Here is a 17,872-nt window from a genome sequence, read left to right on the forward strand (position 1 = left end):
ATCTTTAATAAAAAAAAAATACAAGAACTAGAGCCCTATAGTTTTTTAAAACAAACTTATCCTCTGAATATTCATTGTAAAAACGATCACTATAGAAGTGTCTCATTTAATAAAAGTCTACACTACAACATCGGTTCTGCTGTTGAAAACCCCTTAAACATTAGAATCCTCTTCTCAGCAGTTTCCTGAAGGCATTATTATAATTAGCTTCCCAAACTTTCTTGTGCAAACTGCACTGCTTCTTTTAGGCATACATTGTTACTCATAAATGGCACAGCCGCGTTTCAAACCCAATTCTGACAAAGTTCAAGATCAATACTCTGAAATCCCTAACCTGGACTGCTTCTCCTTATCATGAGGGAAGAAAGACATGGGAGTCTGATACGACTGGTACGGAGACTTGCTTACCGACCCTTCCCCTCCGAGCACCTCTGCAGGCTCTCTGAGTATCGGCCAAGGCTGCCTGACCAGCCTCTCGTTTTCTCAGGGAGCTTCTTCCCAGGCTCCCTCAACCCTCTCACAGTCTAAGCCTCTGGCTGGTTGTTGCTCCCTCAAGGAGGTGAAAGCCAAGGCGAGATGACAGCACCCGAGGGGCATCTTGCATAACCAAATCAAGTGCAAATCCAACTGGGTCCTACCAACTACATAACTGAATGGCCACTGTGGGCTGGGAGGCAGCCGGTCTCATGACAGCCTGGAGTTTCAGTCTTTTCCTTCTACCTTCTGCTTTGAGGCATCGGTTGCCTCTCCCCACATCAGAAGCTCTGACTCTGGATTCATAGCAACCCACTCCCAATGAACACATTGGAGAAATCATCCCCTACATTCAATAGAGAAGAGTTCTATTTTAGATACATTTCATGTTAGAGAAAGTGCTTTGTATTCTATTTTTTCCTTAAGGTAAGTTTTTTAGACCCAGGAACCTAAGTTTTTAGCACCCATCCATGGAAATCAGACAAGACAGTCCAGGCATAGAGGGAGTAGCTACACTTTTGCCTTTCACATCCATAATGGCTAAAATAAACATGAGTCTGCCATATAGATACAGCCTGGGTATGCTCGGAAATTAATCTGGCTCTTCTGTTCCTCGATCAGAGCTTTCCAGGAAGTCGGGCTTAATGATGACAGCAAAGGGTGGGAGAGTTAGTCAACTGTGCTTATGAAGTTCAGAGCAAACATCCAGAGAATATGGTGCTGGCACAGCTCACATGGGCAGCTGGGCACAGTCATACACCAGTTTGCGAGCCCAGCCAGGGCTGTTGGAGCATGGCCCCTTGAGGACTTCAGTGCATTCTACTCCTTGCTAGATCTGGCTGAACTGCCCTGTTGTGGAGCAGGGCTCTTGGACGGACTCCTGCCCATTGCCCTGTTCTCCTGTTCCCATCACAACACATTCTTCCGCCATCATCTGTTGTTAAGAAAAGCATGGTACATCTTGCTCCAACCAAGGAAGCAGCTGGGTCAGTGGGTGGGTAGAGAAGGGAGGATATGTCCTAAATGTTAAGAACACAAAATGGCCCTTTCCTTAAAAAATGACCTCTTGTGTTTGGGGAGGCCAAAGTTCCCCCAAGTACAGAGTGGTCAACAACACCAATTCAATCTCCCACGATGTGAATCTGTTAATTCCTACACATAGCACATGACTATCCAGAAGGCAAATGCTCTAAACATGATTTCTTGTTCCACAAATTTGCAAGATTTTATTAAAAGGTCAGAGAATACAGAAAACACCAGTTTTTTTCATGTTCAGAGATCAAGAAACTAAGGATTTTAGCAATATAACTTTGAATTTTAATTTTGAGGGTTTCATACTTCAAGATGGGTTCTCACTGGAAGATTGGACAGACCTGATATTTAAGGAAAGGAACTTGGAAAATTGATCCAGCTTTCCATATAATCTCTAATCAGATTTTTCGTAATCCAAAGGTCAATGTCCAAAGGGGCAGAGAAAACTTGGATTTGGGATCTGCAGGATACCTTTCTATGTCTGTCAATATTTGAGGTGATTTGATCAGGTCGGTGGGACACTGATAATGTGGTGTCAGAGGTTTGGTGCTGGATGACTGGTTCTTTCAATGTAGGATATTAGCCAGTTGCTGGTGCATGGGGTACAGAGTTCAGTTACCTGGGAAAAGATTGGCAAGACTCAGGAAGGGCATCTGGCTCTTAGGCTTCAGAGCATAGAGCAGAGTTCTGGCCTTCCTGGCATGTGAGATATACAGTAGAAAAATGAGATCGTTCCATCCACAGAGAAAGCCTAAAAATCAGGGCTGAGGCATGGGCACGGGGATGCTTGGGGCTTCTTGAGGCCTCTAGCTTCCACAGCTACGCAGCTATTTCCAGACCTTTCCCACTGGAAGGGGGTCCTAATTCAGCCCCCACTCTGGTTAAAATGAGATAACAGAGTACTAGTAACAATTGTGGGCTATGACCAGAGACGTCCCAGCTCAGAATTTACATTCTGATTCATTCATTCACTCCACAAATAAATCCAGTGTATGTGACAGAATGCCAGAGGAGGGGGATACAGGGATGAACAAAACTTCCCTCCTGGATATTAAGGTTTAGTGAGTTTTACATCCATGATACACAGGGGTCATTTGTCCAGTCATTTGAAAACAACTACATTGCCCATTTCAAGCTCCATCCAGACTTTGTCACACAAGTTGAAACACAGACGTCATTACAACCTCACTTAGAAGAGGGACACGCAGCAAACAGCACTTCTCCTATGCCCTGAGTCTACCTCCTCCTCCCACCGCTTTGTTCAGCCTGCTGGTGAGAGATCCTACTACCAACATCCTGAAACCTTTCCTCCACGGTTGGGACATCATCATCCACGTTCTAATACCTGCAAACCTGCCAAGAAAATGTAATGAATACACTGTCATTTGTTAAGGTAAAGGATTAAGGTCAGCGAGGTGTTGTATAAACAGAAAGAGATTCCCAATAGATGCACCTGGGGAAAGCCTGTGGATTCATTCGAACAGGTTTGAAAAATACTGACCAGAGAGAACTCTGATTTGCAGCTGACACCGTAGAAGGGCTCCAAGCCCCTGGGCCTTGCAGTGTGCACTAACTGCCAGTCAGGGCACCCCAGAATCCTCTCTTTGTATGGTCATTGCATCAGATTTCAAAGTGTGCTTGTGTTACACATCATTACCGCCTTTACGCTGCTCATTACAGATCATGAAGAAGCGTCTCTTTGGGTTCGAGAATGACATTGTTGACAGCATTACTTAAAGACTCATGCAAGCGCTGGAAAAGAACAAATAGGAGGGCAGAAGGTGAGGGTTGTGGCTGCTGGGGTTCGCCTGATGACAAGTTGGAGGCACAGGATCTGGGTAAGCTGGCAGGTATAATGAGCAGGGGTTAGGCTTAAAAGATGCCTTCATTGATGGCTCTGAAATGCCTAACATTTTTTTTTTACCATAGAGAGATTAAAGTGAAGGTTTAAACTGAATTAACTCTGGGAAAATAACTCCTTGACTTAAATTCACAGTGACGAGAAAACCACCAACCACAGGTTCTTCCCAAGAGGGTTTTCTAGGGAAAAGGTGCTGGGCGGTTGAGGGATGCTGGATCCCATGTCCTGGAGGATGATCTCCCGGTCAGAGTGGACTCCTGCACAACCAAACCTGGGTTAGCCTCTGACCAGAGGCAGAAAACCCAGTGTGTCCACATGTTAACCTCATTCCTGTTGACACCCCATAACAGGAGCCCCAGTTTAGGCCACTAAACCAAAGTGACAGGGAGACATTGTGCAGAGCAGGACTGGCTCATGCCCAAAGAGTTGGGGTCCAAGGAGTAAGTAGCAGTATCCTAGAAGTATCCTAGGTCACTGGCATGCATGAATTCGACATTCAAGGTTAGGCTATTCTTGGGTGGTCCCAGTCCTCTTATTTACTAATTAGCTGAGGCACAAACCTAATCACTCACCCTGCCAGCTGCTTTGCAGGGGTGAGTCACTTAGCTATGTGTAAGCCTCACCGACCTCCCAGATTCTGCCCAGCGCAAAGCTTTGCTGCTGTCAACTTATCCTGCATATGTTTTATTGTGCTCCATGAGGTAAGTACATACTCCAGTGATGATACAGGATCTGGGGGTACGTTCCAGGTCTCAGGATTGAGTCATGAATGTCCAGAGAGGACACGGGGAGGGAGCCAGGCCTTTGCTCCGCTATGGAGCCCGGAGGTACAGTAGCCTAAGCCATACCCCAACCACACTGCAGAGGTGGGAAGACAGCCGTGGGACCCGAGCGAGGACAGGCAGGAGTTCTGGGAAATGGCCCACGGCTGCCACCTGTCTCAGCACATCATCTCCCCGACAGAACTGCTCCCTGCAAGGCCCACTTTACGGCCACTGGGCTGAACTGTGTTCTGAGATCTCACTGTATTACAAGTGAGTCATCGCTGAGGTTGCTAACATTACCTACAAAGATGAGAACTTAGAAATGGATGAAGAAAGCTCTGACGGTTCCTGAAGTCCAAAACCCACACGGAACTGAACTCCATGTACGGATGGTTCTGTCTCGATATCCCTGTGATCTATGTTTCACAACGGTCACCATTACATCGTCTTTTCTCTTGCCCTATTACAATCCTCTCCCTCTCCAGTCATGTCTCTCAAATCCACGTTCATCCTATCACCAGGATTATTTCCAAAGTGAAAACCTAACAGTATTCTTACTCTGTTTAAAACTCTGTAATAACCTAAGGGGATCAGAATTACATTGACTCGTCTGTCTTCTCTTCTATAAACCACGCGCTCTCTAAAGGTAGGAAAATAAATTTAAAACCCATCCTTGAATCCAGGAAAGTGCTCAATAAAAACCCAACGGAAGAATGTGTTGTGTCACCACCTGCAAAGGTCTGTTCTCATCCCCTCCACGGGCACCATCTGAAAAGACAAGACCGGGGCTCCTCACTCAACCTGACCAGCTACGTGTTGCTGAACTCCAGTGTTGAAGTGGTCAGCGAGCCCGCAAGGACCCAGTGACACAGGGTTGCTGGTGTTCACGGATTCAGGCCATGGCATGAGAACAGACTGAAAGGTTTCTTCTTGCTCTTGGTGACAGTAAAGACCACAGCAGTCTAAAGCTCTGGTGATTTTCTTCACTCCCAGTACGAAGAGAAGACTAGAACTATTCCTCCTTGAAAACATGTAACAGATACACCATTGACTGTTTACCAACTATAACCATGACTCTAAAACTTGCTTGATATCTATCCTCTATGTATTGGCAACTTGTCAGGGCTCTGTGGAACCTCACTATAAGGGGGTAAAGCTTTTTTTTTTTTTTTAATATAATATTTCTTCCACTGGGTCATTATTTCCTATCTGTTAGCAATAAGAACAGAGGTGGTTCCCCCCACCCCAAAAGTGCTGTATATATTTGCACAGGTGTATAAAAAATGTTCAAAGATATAGAGACAACATTATTTTGAGGATCCTGATTCCTTTAGGATATGGCATCTTATTCCCAGTGTAAATTTTTAACTTGACTGATACAGAAGGATGTAGTACCTTTTAATCTTTGGAGTGGATTAATTATGGGCTCTGCCCACAAGCCATGCCATACATATGTGTATATATATACACACATATGATAGCCATTACACACAAATATTATATATGCTATCTATAAATATTATACACACACACACAAATAATGTTCTACCATTAGCACTTATGCCTGGCCTACAACTTTGGAAAGAACTATGACTTGCTGGATATGCCTCATACTTCTCTCTCTTCTCTTCTTCTCTAAATACTATCTTCCCTCTCCAAGGCCCACAAAGACCTGCTTTTTCCACAAAGCTTTTGCCATCTCTAGGCCCTTCTACAATTTAACTAAAATCTACCAACCTAAGTTGACTTCCAAAGTGAATAATTACAGATCCAGTGCTCACGTACGACATACTCTGGCAAAATGAATCCTATGCCTTCTACAAAGTAAGTGCTCAAAAAAATATCTACCAAATGCCAAATACGTAAAACAGAGCCGCTCGTTGCCTAGTACAGTGCCTGTACACAGTATAAACTCAGAAACTGAATGAGCCGTTCTCTACGTACACCCCCTAGCTCTACCTGCGAGCTTCTGTTCATGTTGTTCATCTACCACATGAGTCCTTTCTGTAGTCACCTGCTCTTCTCAGACTTTCATTTTTTATTTATTTATTTTTTCTTCTTCTCAGACTTTTAAAGTCTTCACCTAGTATTCTAGGTCTGCTGAAATAACCCTGACCTCCTTCAGGAAGTTCTCCCTGATTCACTACAGAAGATGACTCTCCTCACCTCCCTCCTCCCAAACAGTGTATTTCGGGCCACTATTTTGATAGTTAATGGACACTGTCTCCTATGGTAATTCTTTGTGTAGATTCCTGATCTCTTGGCGCATGCTAAATTCCTTGAGGGAAGAATCACTATTTTCCTTGTAGCCCTAAGTTGAATCTTTGGAAAACAGAAAGCTCTAAAATCAATCAATCAATTAATCAATCTGTACACTGAATGTGAATTAACTTTTCCAGTCCACCTTGATGTATTCTTTTTCTGAGCATCGTGACCACTTATATTCATTCCATAATTTAGACCTTAAAGCTATACAGTTTCTCATTAATTTCTAGAAGTTTCTCATGTCCCAACGAGACTGGACTTCAGGGCAGGGGCCTGTGTGCTCCCATGTTAGGTTGGGAGGTCAAAGAGGATGCTCAGTTGTGGACTGATTAAAATAAGAGAGGTATGACCCAATTTATAATAGGCCCTCCTCTAAAGAGCATTTATAGCTGTCTCCTCTTTATGCACATTTCTCCCTAAAATCATCATCCCAGAAGCAGTAGTTCTGATGTAACCAGATGACAGTTTGACCCGGTAAAACCCTCTGAAAATAAAGCATTGCTGGCCACTCCCAATTGGGGAGTAAGAAATTCTCCCTGAGATGATGTCACTGGTCATGGGAGCAGGTGTAGGGACTAACACTATGGATGGAAGACAAAGAGACAGCACCTATTACAACACTTGAGCTAACCACAATGGTGTACTATTTGACGTTGGGTTCTCATTAAATTGCCCATGGGGCAATTAGGTGTATATTTATTACGTGTATATTAATTTAATTAGGCATATATTTAATTTAATTAGGCATATATTAAATTGCCCATGGGGCAATCAGGGCCAGTATATTTCTAACCACTCATCTGCCCCAGCAGGAAAAACCCTGCTCCAGGCTTCAAGTGCCAACCTTCCCTGGCCATCTAGTTCTGTCATCCTTTCCCAGCTCCTGGGGGCCTCTACCAGGTCACACCTTCCAGATCCCTTATTCCGCATTGTCATCTCCTTCCCCCACCAAACTGAATTCAAATGAATGCCTGGTAAAACTACAGTAGTGTTTTGTTTTGTTTTAAATCCTTACCTATATTTTCAGTCGGCCTTATACAATGGGAGAGAACATTAAAAAAAAAAAAAATTGGCTATAGTCGGGACCTGGCAGAAAAAGAACTGCAGTGCCTCTGAATGTCATCTGAGATTCAAGCCGTGTTATGTCACGTGACCACTTTGGCAGACCTCACCAGATAAATGGCCAGAACTGGTAAACACACTCATATGTGTGCACGCTCATGTTCAAACACGTTCCTCCACACCTTCTGATGGAAACACCAGACTCATCCTTAACAATCCTGGGCCATCTTAAGGTAGAACTCTGGAGTAGCCACATATTCCAAAAGAATCTGGGTTAGCCCACTAACTTAGAAAAGAAAAAAAAAAAAAAAAGGAGGAGAAAGACATTTTTTTCCTTTGCTAAATTACTGTGTTTAAGTACTGGTCAGCTACGTGAATTGTTTGCTGTAAGCCACTGCATTTTCTTATCTCTGCTGCTCCCAAACAGACAAAACGAACAGAACACTACCAGAAAGCAAAACAAAAAGCAAAGAGAAAACCAGTTAATGGTGTTGTTTTCTCCACTCTCCTTATGAAGTTAAAGGTTTATGTCAAAGCTAAAATGTCAAAGCAGCAAAAATAGATGCTCTTTGCAGAGCCTCTAGGTCTAAATGTAACTTGAGCTCTCGTCTTGCAGCTGGGGACACATTTTTAATTTTCTATAAGATTGCCTCTGCCATAGTTTTCATTTCACAGGTTTTTTAAATTCCTCAAGCCTAGCCCTTTGGAGTGAAAGCCACCTTAACGAAGAAAGTAGAGATTAAACCACCATGACTCTGGAACAGCCGAGGATCTCAGCTGTAATTCTTTGGCTCAGAACCAGGATCTAAAACCAGCCATGGGAAAACTTGCTGAAATGGAGCCTGCAATTCTCTCCATGTTTCACTTGCATAATGTTGACATTATAACACCAGGGAGACCCAAAAATATTTCAAACAATTAAGACTTCTTTTCTACAAATATTTTTAAATTGCTTTAAAAGATAAAATAACATATTTTGCCCTTATTTTATTTATTCATCCTTTCTTTTTCTTTCTATTACTCTGGTTGTCCTCAGCAGTTTACTACTACAGATTTATTTTTGGCACAAAGGTCAGGGAGGACATCTTAAGGCACTACCTCTGCTGGTTAAACTGTGTTTTCCAGCAGGAGTTGCCCAGTGAGTAGGGGAATCAGCTGCTCTTAAAGCAACAACTGAATGTGGTGACACAGCACAGGAGAAATAGATTGTTTATTTCTCACGTTGGTGACCGAGCAAGGAAAAAAAAAATCAAGTACTCAAGACAATCTTTTAGGAGCGCCTGGGTGGCTCGGTGGCTTAAAGCCTCTGCCTTCAGCTCAGGTCATGATCCCAGGGTGCTGGGATCGAGCCCCATATCAGGCTCTCTGCTCAGCAGGGACCATGTTTCTCCTGCCTCTCTGCCTCCTTGTGATCTCTGTCTGTCAAGTAAATAAATAAGATCTTAAAAAAAAAAAAAAAAAGACAGTCTTTTATAAAAGTCTCCCGCCCCTTTAAAAGCACAGTTTCCTTTCTGGACAGAAAAATCCTTTTTCTCATTCCCGTTCATTACTCTTTCTCGTTCCAGTGATTTGTGCCATGACACATACGTTTGAATGTACCGAGACTTCCCCATGAGGAAGATGGCATAAAAAAATTACAGAGACGGCCCAGGAACTCATGAGTTCTGAGTACATTATTCAACTATTATCTGTTATGTCTTCCTTCAAACTTTGCCAAACAGTAATCACCCAGAACGTGAAAGGTGAAATTTATTTGAAATCTACCATTTCCACTCTCAGAGACTCTGATTCAGAGACCTTAATTCTGAGCTCTGGAAACAGGGGATGATATCTTTAGTCACGGCTCAGCAGAGTGATCAGTAGGTTAATAACCAACCCTCAAGTGCCATTTCAGTGTCTCTCCCTGGACCAAGAGACCTGGCTCACCTTCACTATAAATGCCCTCAGCATGGTTTGCAGCATTTATTTTTGATGTGCAAACATCAGATGCCAAAGTTGTATTCCTCTTAAAACATCCATGGGAAAGTCCTCCTAGCTTATAATTTTAAAGCTAAGACAAGTTTCCTATTTGCTGTTACTTAAAACTTACCCCCTTTAATGAAATCATCCAAAGAACTTAACATTTAACGAGTAATGTTCAGTGTTATTTCAAAACACAGGGGGCAGGAATGGGAAAGCAGAACTCACCTTCACTCCCAGAAACAGCATTGCCCGAGCCTGCCACTGCCAAGGTCAACAGCACCTGCCAGAGATCCATACCTGTAGGACCTGCAAGCACACAAAAAAGAATCAGACATAGCCAACTAAAAGCAGACCATTATCACTGCACACTGTTTAAAAACTGGCTGAACCATGAATGAGCAGACGTGCATGTCAGTTCTTGAAGGAGTCCTGGTACGTCTTTCGTTGCCCCAGAGTCTCCTCCTGCTGTACTTCTCATGAGGGCAAACAGTAGGTTTATAATAAATTCCACTTCCACGGGAGCTTGCATTAGGAAACAGCATGGACACTAGAGAGTTTCACACCCTGGCCCACAGCCCTAGAACCACCTCACCACAAAGGAACCCCCCACCCCCACCCCCACGCCCCCAACACACACAACTGCTTCAATAACAGGGCCAGTGCGGCTTCACTTTAACTAGATCTAGAAATAGAAAAACTCGTCAGCAGTATCACCAAGCACAGGGCCTTGAGCTGGACAAGCCATAAAAGGAAAAACACAAGAACGCGTTTGTAATAGTAAGACTTCTCCAGTATGCTTCCCAGTGGATGAAAAAGCTCAACCACTCGTTTGAAGACCGCACTGACAAGCCTTCACGGGGCGGTTTAGCTAGAAGACAGCAGAAAGGAGAAGACGAGAAGCAACATACTCGGAAGCATCAGTGCTGCCTAAGTGGCCTCCTCAGGACACCTGGTGTCCTGGGCTCTCTGTTCTAGAAGGAGAGTGGTCTCTGAAAGCCCAGGAACATGACCACCCCATACTCAAAGAAAGGTCGGTTCGCAGCCTCGCTAGCTATTTGGGATTGCAAGTGTGGCCACACCTGGATCCCTTCAGTTTGATGAACAGGGGAGATAGGCCTTAGCCAGCACAAGCCATTATCTGGAGGAAACTGGTTCTTTGGAACCAATAATCCAGGTGTCCACTTCTAGATCTCTGAAGAGACAAGCCTGGGCTAGTTTAAAATGAACTCAGCACACTGTCCTTTGGGCTGCGGATACCTCTGACAACCAAAGCCAGCTACCTTTCAAGCTCAGCCGTACGATTTGCATAACATTACATGACTTCCTCATCTCTCTGGCACACCTGAACATCGCCCTGGGCTCTCCACCAGGGCCTCCCTCCGGCTTCATTTTCACTATTATACATCCTTGACAATAACAAAGCAGCCCTTCTCGTTACCCCTAATCAGGCTAAAATGATGAACAAGAACGTTTGTTCTCATGGGACTAGACTGAACGGTGTGGTCCTTGGTCATTCTGAACAAGCATCAAATGTGATGTTTCCTATCTTCATTTCCAGATAGTGGATGGCCCATCATTTTTTTTGTTGTTGTTGTTCCATATGATTTTATGTTCTTTTTTTTTTTAATATTTTATTTATTTATTTGCCAGAGAGAGATCACAAGTAGATAGAGAGGCAGGCAGAGAGAGAGAGGGAAGCAGGCTCCCTGCTGAGCAGAGAGCCCGATGCGGGACTCGATCCCAGGACCCTGAGATCATGACCCGAGCCGAAGGCAGCGGCTTAACCCACTGAGCCACCCAGGCGCCCCTGATTTTATGTTCTTAAAAAAGTCTAAGAATACCCACCTCTGCATAAACTGAGCATCTCCCTGTGTCTGAATACGCACGTGTGTGCTGAGTGTGTAAGGAACGGCCTCAAACCCTGCCTCCTGGGGTCACTGGCAGAACTGAGCGGGGCACTGCACAGGAACACACCTGGCCAATTACGAGAGTTCACGCAAATGTGGTTACGGTTATTGCAACATCCGTGTTTTAAATCCCTCTGAGCTAACGGCCTTGAATCTTCGTCAACTTTGCAAACGTGAACCTCAGAGCATCTCTCCTTAGATCCTTTATTCGTAGGTGAATAGGCCGTGTAATCCAAGCTTGATGCTTCCCAAAGAAATATGTAAAGAGGCTAAAAATAAATATGCTAAAGGCTGAAAATGCCATCCTGTTGGTAACTGGATATTTCCTTCTAAAATTTATTTTTAAAATATTTTTTTTTAAGTTGGAAAAGCATGGAGGAATTGGGTTATATGCATAGTGTTTTACTAGCAATCACCCAATGCACTTGGTGTCAGGTAGAGAAACCTCCCTTGGCACGTGCTCTGTGGATATCAAGGTCGTAAAAGAATTCGAATTCCCAGGCAGGGCTTTTGGCCTCCCAACTGGATAAAGATATAAATACGTTTGCATGGCTCAGAAGGCTGCTTTCTCTGGTTTGGAAGTTGCCTCTTCAAATATTTCAAGGATACTCGGCAGATGCCCGACACGAGTGAATTTTGCTTCAGGTGGATAGTAGTTGCCTCCTCCTCCCATGCCTAAACTTTTGAAGGCTGCTGTCTGCAAAAGAACTTCACAACTCTTCCAAATGATCACAACCTAGCTCCAAAGCACGTGATCTATCTCTTACAATGAAACAAACAAATCAGAATCTTCAAGCAAAGTCAACCAGAAATCTATTTCACACTCCCACAGCCAGAAGAGAAGGTATTTAAAACTGCCATTCTCCCACAGAGGAGCTGAGAACCTGTCACCACACTGAGAGCATCGCAAACTGCCCCAACTCGAGCGCCAACTAGGGCACCGAGAAGAGGATGGAGAGCTGGAGCTGGATTCAGGAAGAGCTCACTGCTTCATCCACAACTAAGTTCCGCTTCCACAGCTGCTGGCTCAGTGGGGCTGACTGTGAAAGCTGTCCCCTAGTGATCTGTCCCAGGGCCAGCACACAGCCGGGTTAATGGACACTCTTCATTTGACTGGAACCTGCCCTCTTCCGTTTTGTAGGACTCCCTACGGCAGCTTCTAGGTAAGAGGATCCTTCTTTACTAGGTGTTCGCTGGTAGAAAACTGCCCCAGGAGAGGACAACATGCCAAAAACACACAGTGTGAAACTTCGGGGTCGTCTGTCAATAATGCGCCAGATGTGAGCAGGAGAAAGTCCCATTAGTTCCCTTCCCCAATATAAGTCTCTATGTAGAGACAGGTACTGTCCAGAGGAATTTACCAAACATATACCTTGGCTGATTGGGTTTTTAAGTTTGCAATAGTTTTCTAGGAAAAACCTCTCTAAATTTCTGCTGATATTTATGCATTCTTGGGCGATAGCCTCATGGCAAGCTTTTTAATTTGGGGTGGGGTGGTGGTTGGGTGGGGGAGACAAGCTTCCATTCTTGCATAATGGAACTCACACCATTTCCACTTTCAAAGCCTGAGGCATTTTGCCTGACCTCCCCCACCTCCCCCCAACTTCCTCAAGGGAGAGCCCATTGAAAAGCTGGTGTGAGTTTTAATTCTGTAAACTGCCCAGCAGAGGAGCCTCTGAATCACAGTCAGGCCTGTGATATACTGCCTTTTATTCCTGGCTATAAAACAGTAATAAACACATGAGAAGAGATGGAGATTAAACACCAGATTTTTCCCAACATGTTATAACCAACTCCAGGCCAAGAAAGCAATTAGTTCAATTCTCTTTATTTTTAAAATTAGCAAGTATTTGTTGAACTCCTAGAATTGTACAGGGCACACTAGAGAATACAACAGCCATCAAAATAATGGTTTTTTACCCCAGGAATTAAAAAAGATAGGCAAATCAAATTGGGAAAAGAGGAAGCATACCTGAAAATGAAATAAAGATTGGGTTGGCTGGGCGGGTGGGGACACGACAATCACCCACTGAACTGAAGGGCTTAAAATTAGATTTAAATGACAGAGAAGATTGTGATAGGTAAGGAAGAGTGAGGGGTGATTATGGGTAAACACTCAGATGGTACCAACGTCCTGGGTTTGGCTCTGGGTCTGATTAGTTCAGAGTGGTAGTTGGAGGTGAGAGACAGAACAAGGTTTGAAACTATGAATAAAGGGGAATGAAATTAGATGGTAAGGGAGGATTAGGCCAAAACAGCAGTTCAACTCATATATTTTTTTTAAAATTTAATTAATTAATTAATTAATTTAGCATGAGGTTGAGGGGAGGAACAGAGGGGAAGGAAGAGAAATCCTCAAGCAGACTCCCCATTGAACTTGGAGTTGGCGGCGGGGGATGGTGGAGGCTCGATCCCACCATCCCAGTTCCCTGAGATCAGGACCTGACCTAAAATTAAGAGTCAGATGCTCAACTGACTGCATCACCCAGGGGCCCCAGCAGTTCAACTCACATTAACCAGAAAATCACCTGAAGTTTTAGGATAGGTAACACATGTGTAAAGTGGATTTTTCTTAGGATAAATCTGCCCCTTATACTTTATTAACTTGGTATCACTGAGAAATACTGACAAGATTTGGAGATGAGTGGATTCAGGAGATAATAAATAAAATGTGTCTATCACAAATGAATGAGTATATAGTTATACGTGTGGATGAAAGACGGCGATATTGATAAAGATCAAGATTTTGGGATCTGAGTTGCTCAGGAATGAGAAGATTACATGACTATCTTGGGATTTGGGGTATTAAAGTAATTTAATAGTGATTTAAAAGGCTTGTAGAAGTGTAAGATATGTCTGGTGGGAAGTTGAAGGTAGGAGACCCAGACTGAATGAGAGAGGGAAGTCATTACTGGATTTTGGATCCAGTAAATTTTGGATATTTACATAGAGATGATGAATACCAGATGAATTTAATATGAAGAGTAGGCTATTCCATGAAGAGTCCCCACATTAACTTTATTAAAAGTAATATTATAGGGGCGCCTGGGTGGCTCAGGGGGTTAAAGCCTCTGCCTTTGGCTCAGGTCATGATCCCAGCATCCTGGGATGGAGCCCCACATCCATTGTGCTCTCTGCTTAGCAGGGTGACTGCTTCCCCCTCTCTCTCTGCCTGCCTCTCTGCCTACTTGTGATCTCTGTCAAATAAATAAATAAATTCTTTAAAAAAAAAAGTAACATTATAAAGTATATTAAGCCATATGGGGGAAAATGTGCTCCTATCTGAATTGTAATTTGACAAAGACAAAAGGAACCACCACCTAAAGCCACCTACACCCCCTGATTTGTATAAGGTATTTAAAAGGAGAGTGGTCAACAGCATCCGTAGAAGAATGTCAGCATATTTATAGGTAGAATAATATGACAGATTGAGGAACTTGTAGTTTGCCTTAACAAAGGCAAAATACCAATATGGCAGCTCAACTGATAGAAATGATATTTCCCCAATTTTTTGTTTTACTGATCTAGCTATCATGATATGAAAAGGGCTGATTAAAAAAAAATCCTCACAGAAGCAGAATCGTTTATATCGCAAAACCAAGACTCTAGTTAGACAACATAATAAACGTGTACTTTCGATGCAGGCATTCCTTAGTAATGAAATATTGCAAAACTGGATCTAGTTGATTTCCTGGCGAAGCTGCTTTAACAATTCGACATCGAAAAACAGGCGAATCCAAAACGGTATTTGAAATGACCCATTCTAATTAGTACCAGGCATGTATTTGACTAGTTTGCATTTGTTCATGTTATTACCCACTTTTTATGGTGCTGTTTATTTGAAAATTGGTCAGATCCAAACTGCCTTGGGTCAATTTCTTTCTTTCCAGTTAGGGAGAGAGAAAAAGTTCACAGACATTACTGACATACCTACTTTCACTGACATTTTTTCCCTTCTCAGGATCCAGGGGGGAATACAGGATGGGAAATTATTTTAAATGTGTAATGTATGAGGGAAAAAAAGGCCTTTAGGAGTAGTATATATAATAAATCTCCTTTTTTTAATAAAACATTTAAAGCATAGATCATATGTACCCAAGGTGACCAACTGAGTTATCACCAATCATCAGTGGCCACTGAACACTGCAAATGTGGCTAATGCAACTGAAGAATTAAATAAGCTAAAGTTTTATGTAATTTTAATTAAGTATTTTAATTAAGAATTTAATTAAGTATATTTGAAACAGGTTGTGATATGAATCTAGTTTTTCAGCTGTGGATTTTTACTAAATCCAAACAGATCAAGTATCTTTGATGCAAATTTAGAATTCAAATTAAGATGTGTTGTAAGTGTAAAACATACATGGGTTTTGAAGGCTTGGTACAAAAAAAACACAAGCAAAACACTTCAACAAGGTCTATGTTTACTATAAGTTAAACTCATATTTTGGATTGCTGGGTTAAATAAACATATTATTGAAAACTAACAATCCCTATTTCTTTTTATTTTTTTAAACATGACCAGCAGGAAATTTAAAATCATGTATATGGCCTGCATTATATTTTGTATTTCTCATTGAAAAAAAAAAAAAAAAAAATATATATATATATATATATATATTATATATATATATATTTTAGGGTCTGTATGTCTGTACTTGCATTCAGAATCATTAAACACTTACAGTGGGAATATATGTTTTTGTAAAAAATAATAATATGAAATTTTGTACTTTTTTTTTTTAAGATTGTATTTATTTATTTGACACAGAGAAAGCTTGCACAGACAGGGGGAGTGGGAGAGAGAGAAGCAGGTTTCCCACTGAGCAGGGAGCCCGATGCAGGGTTCTATCCCAGGACCCCGGGATCATGACCTGAGCTGAAGGCAGACACTGAACTGACTGAGCCACCCAGACACTCCTAAAATTTTGTACTTCTAATGACACAGAAAATCTTTACAGTTACATTTTAAGAGCTCATCCAAAATACAAAATGATAGGGACTGAAGAATTAGGCATGATTATATTTGTAGGGTCTCTTTGGGGGGGGGCGTACCCAGTATGCCTCTGTTTACCTTTAGAAGGGTGACAATTCAAACTGTATCTCTCCTTGAGTCATAGCCAGTGGTGCACTGATAAATGTGTAACAGCTGTCTCTCTGGAATTAAAGAGAGAGAAAAAGAGAGACAGAGAGAGAACCACGACTGGTATCATTTACCGATTTCCGTGGTGTAAAAACCTCCACCAAAGCTGATTTTAAGTCACCGAGTCACCGACCCTGGATTCTCTGAACTCAATGAACGTGGATTTGCAACCAGTACAAACGACCCAGCACACCAGCAGCTGGGGAAGTGAATGATGCTATCTGGACTCCATGTAGGCAACAGGTCCAAAGATGAGGCAATCTGCTGACATTGACAGAAGATGTAAGAGACAGTACCACGGAGTGAACCCTGGACACTTGATTTCATTTGATGCCATCTGTTCCACTGTTAGCTGACCATGTTTAGTTAATGATCACTAACAGACACTTTCCCAAGTCTTTAGAAATTAACATCAGCCTCTACCATAAATGCCACCCTTCATCTTCATTTACAGAGAGAGTGAGCTTGGGGTTCAGAGCATGGATCGGGGAGTCGGAGAGAGCTAGGTTCAAATCCTAGCTTTACCAAGCCTGTTTACTTTTCTTTAATATGAGGATAAGAATATTATTACCTTTTTCATAGGAAAATCAAGAGGAGATTAAATGAGATGATTTATTCAAAACATTTAGCATGCCCTCTGCATCTATCCAATAGATACGTTATTAGACTCTTTCTGATATCAGTAATGAATAGATGATGTTTTATAATATTCCTGTGGGGGTAGACAGGGAGGGGGGCCCTCATTTATATACCATGACATGGAAGCCTAGGGAGGTGGTAAAGCAATCAGCAAATGTGTTCTTGGGTAGCCACAACATGTAAGTAAGACTCCCTTCTTCAATCATGCACTATATCAAATAAGGGTCCCAGGAAAAGGAAGAATCATCATAATGTAATGTGTGTGTCTCCTAGGCTAAGGCAGGAAGGTTACTCAGTTTTGCTTAGGTGTATGGGCAATTATGCACCTTTGAAACAGAGGCCCGATTGTAGGAAATAATCTAGAGGCTGACTTCACTTGTCATGATGATCCCATCTGCTTTAAGAAAAGACTGTGCTGTTGTTACTGGGTCCAGATCATTTACTTTGTGAATCATGGATTTCTAGAGCTGAAAACTGGGAAGATGAATTCCAGTGATAAGATGCTTGGCTTGAAGCTGGGACTGTCCCTGTGAGAATACAAAAGACAGCTGGAATATAGGAATTTAGGTCTTCACCTCTTCCTTTCTGGAGAAGTTAAAAAACAAAAACAAAAACAGGCTTTTTCAGCACTAAATTCTCAGTGCTGCTCCCATTTTGGTGTGCATGGGTATTCTGCTGGGAGTGGTTGTTCTCGGCACATGGGGCATTCTGTGGGAGTTCAGTAGGGCTCAGGGGCCCTCTGCAGTACCTCACAGGAGCAACC

General features: G+C 42.6%; 1 protein-coding gene across 5 annotated transcripts in view; it reads right to left on the reverse strand.

Annotated features, from left to right (window-relative positions):
• Positions 1-17,872, reverse strand: part of GHR (growth hormone receptor) — a 269,116-nt gene that overhangs the window by 134,796 nt on the left and 116,448 nt on the right. For 3 of the 5 annotated variants that reach the window (XM_045999832.1, XM_045999833.1, XM_045999834.1), the window contains exons 2-3: positions 16,402-16,484; positions 9,646-9,726 (exon numbers count right to left, since the gene is read on the reverse strand). In XM_045999832.1, coding sequence (XP_045855788.1) covers positions 9,646-9,715 — 70 coding nt within the window. In that variant the 5' untranslated portion in view covers positions 9,716-9,726; positions 16,402-16,484. The remainder of the gene's footprint in view (positions 1-9,645; positions 9,727-16,401; positions 16,485-17,872) is intronic. The other 2 variants (XM_045999831.1, XM_045999829.1) reach the window with 1 other exon arrangement.

The sequence above is a fragment of the Meles meles genome, chromosome 3 (genome assembly GCF_922984935.1).
Source record: "Meles meles chromosome 3, mMelMel3.1 paternal haplotype, whole genome shotgun sequence".
Lineage (NCBI taxonomy): Eukaryota > Metazoa > Chordata > Mammalia > Carnivora > Mustelidae > Meles > Meles meles.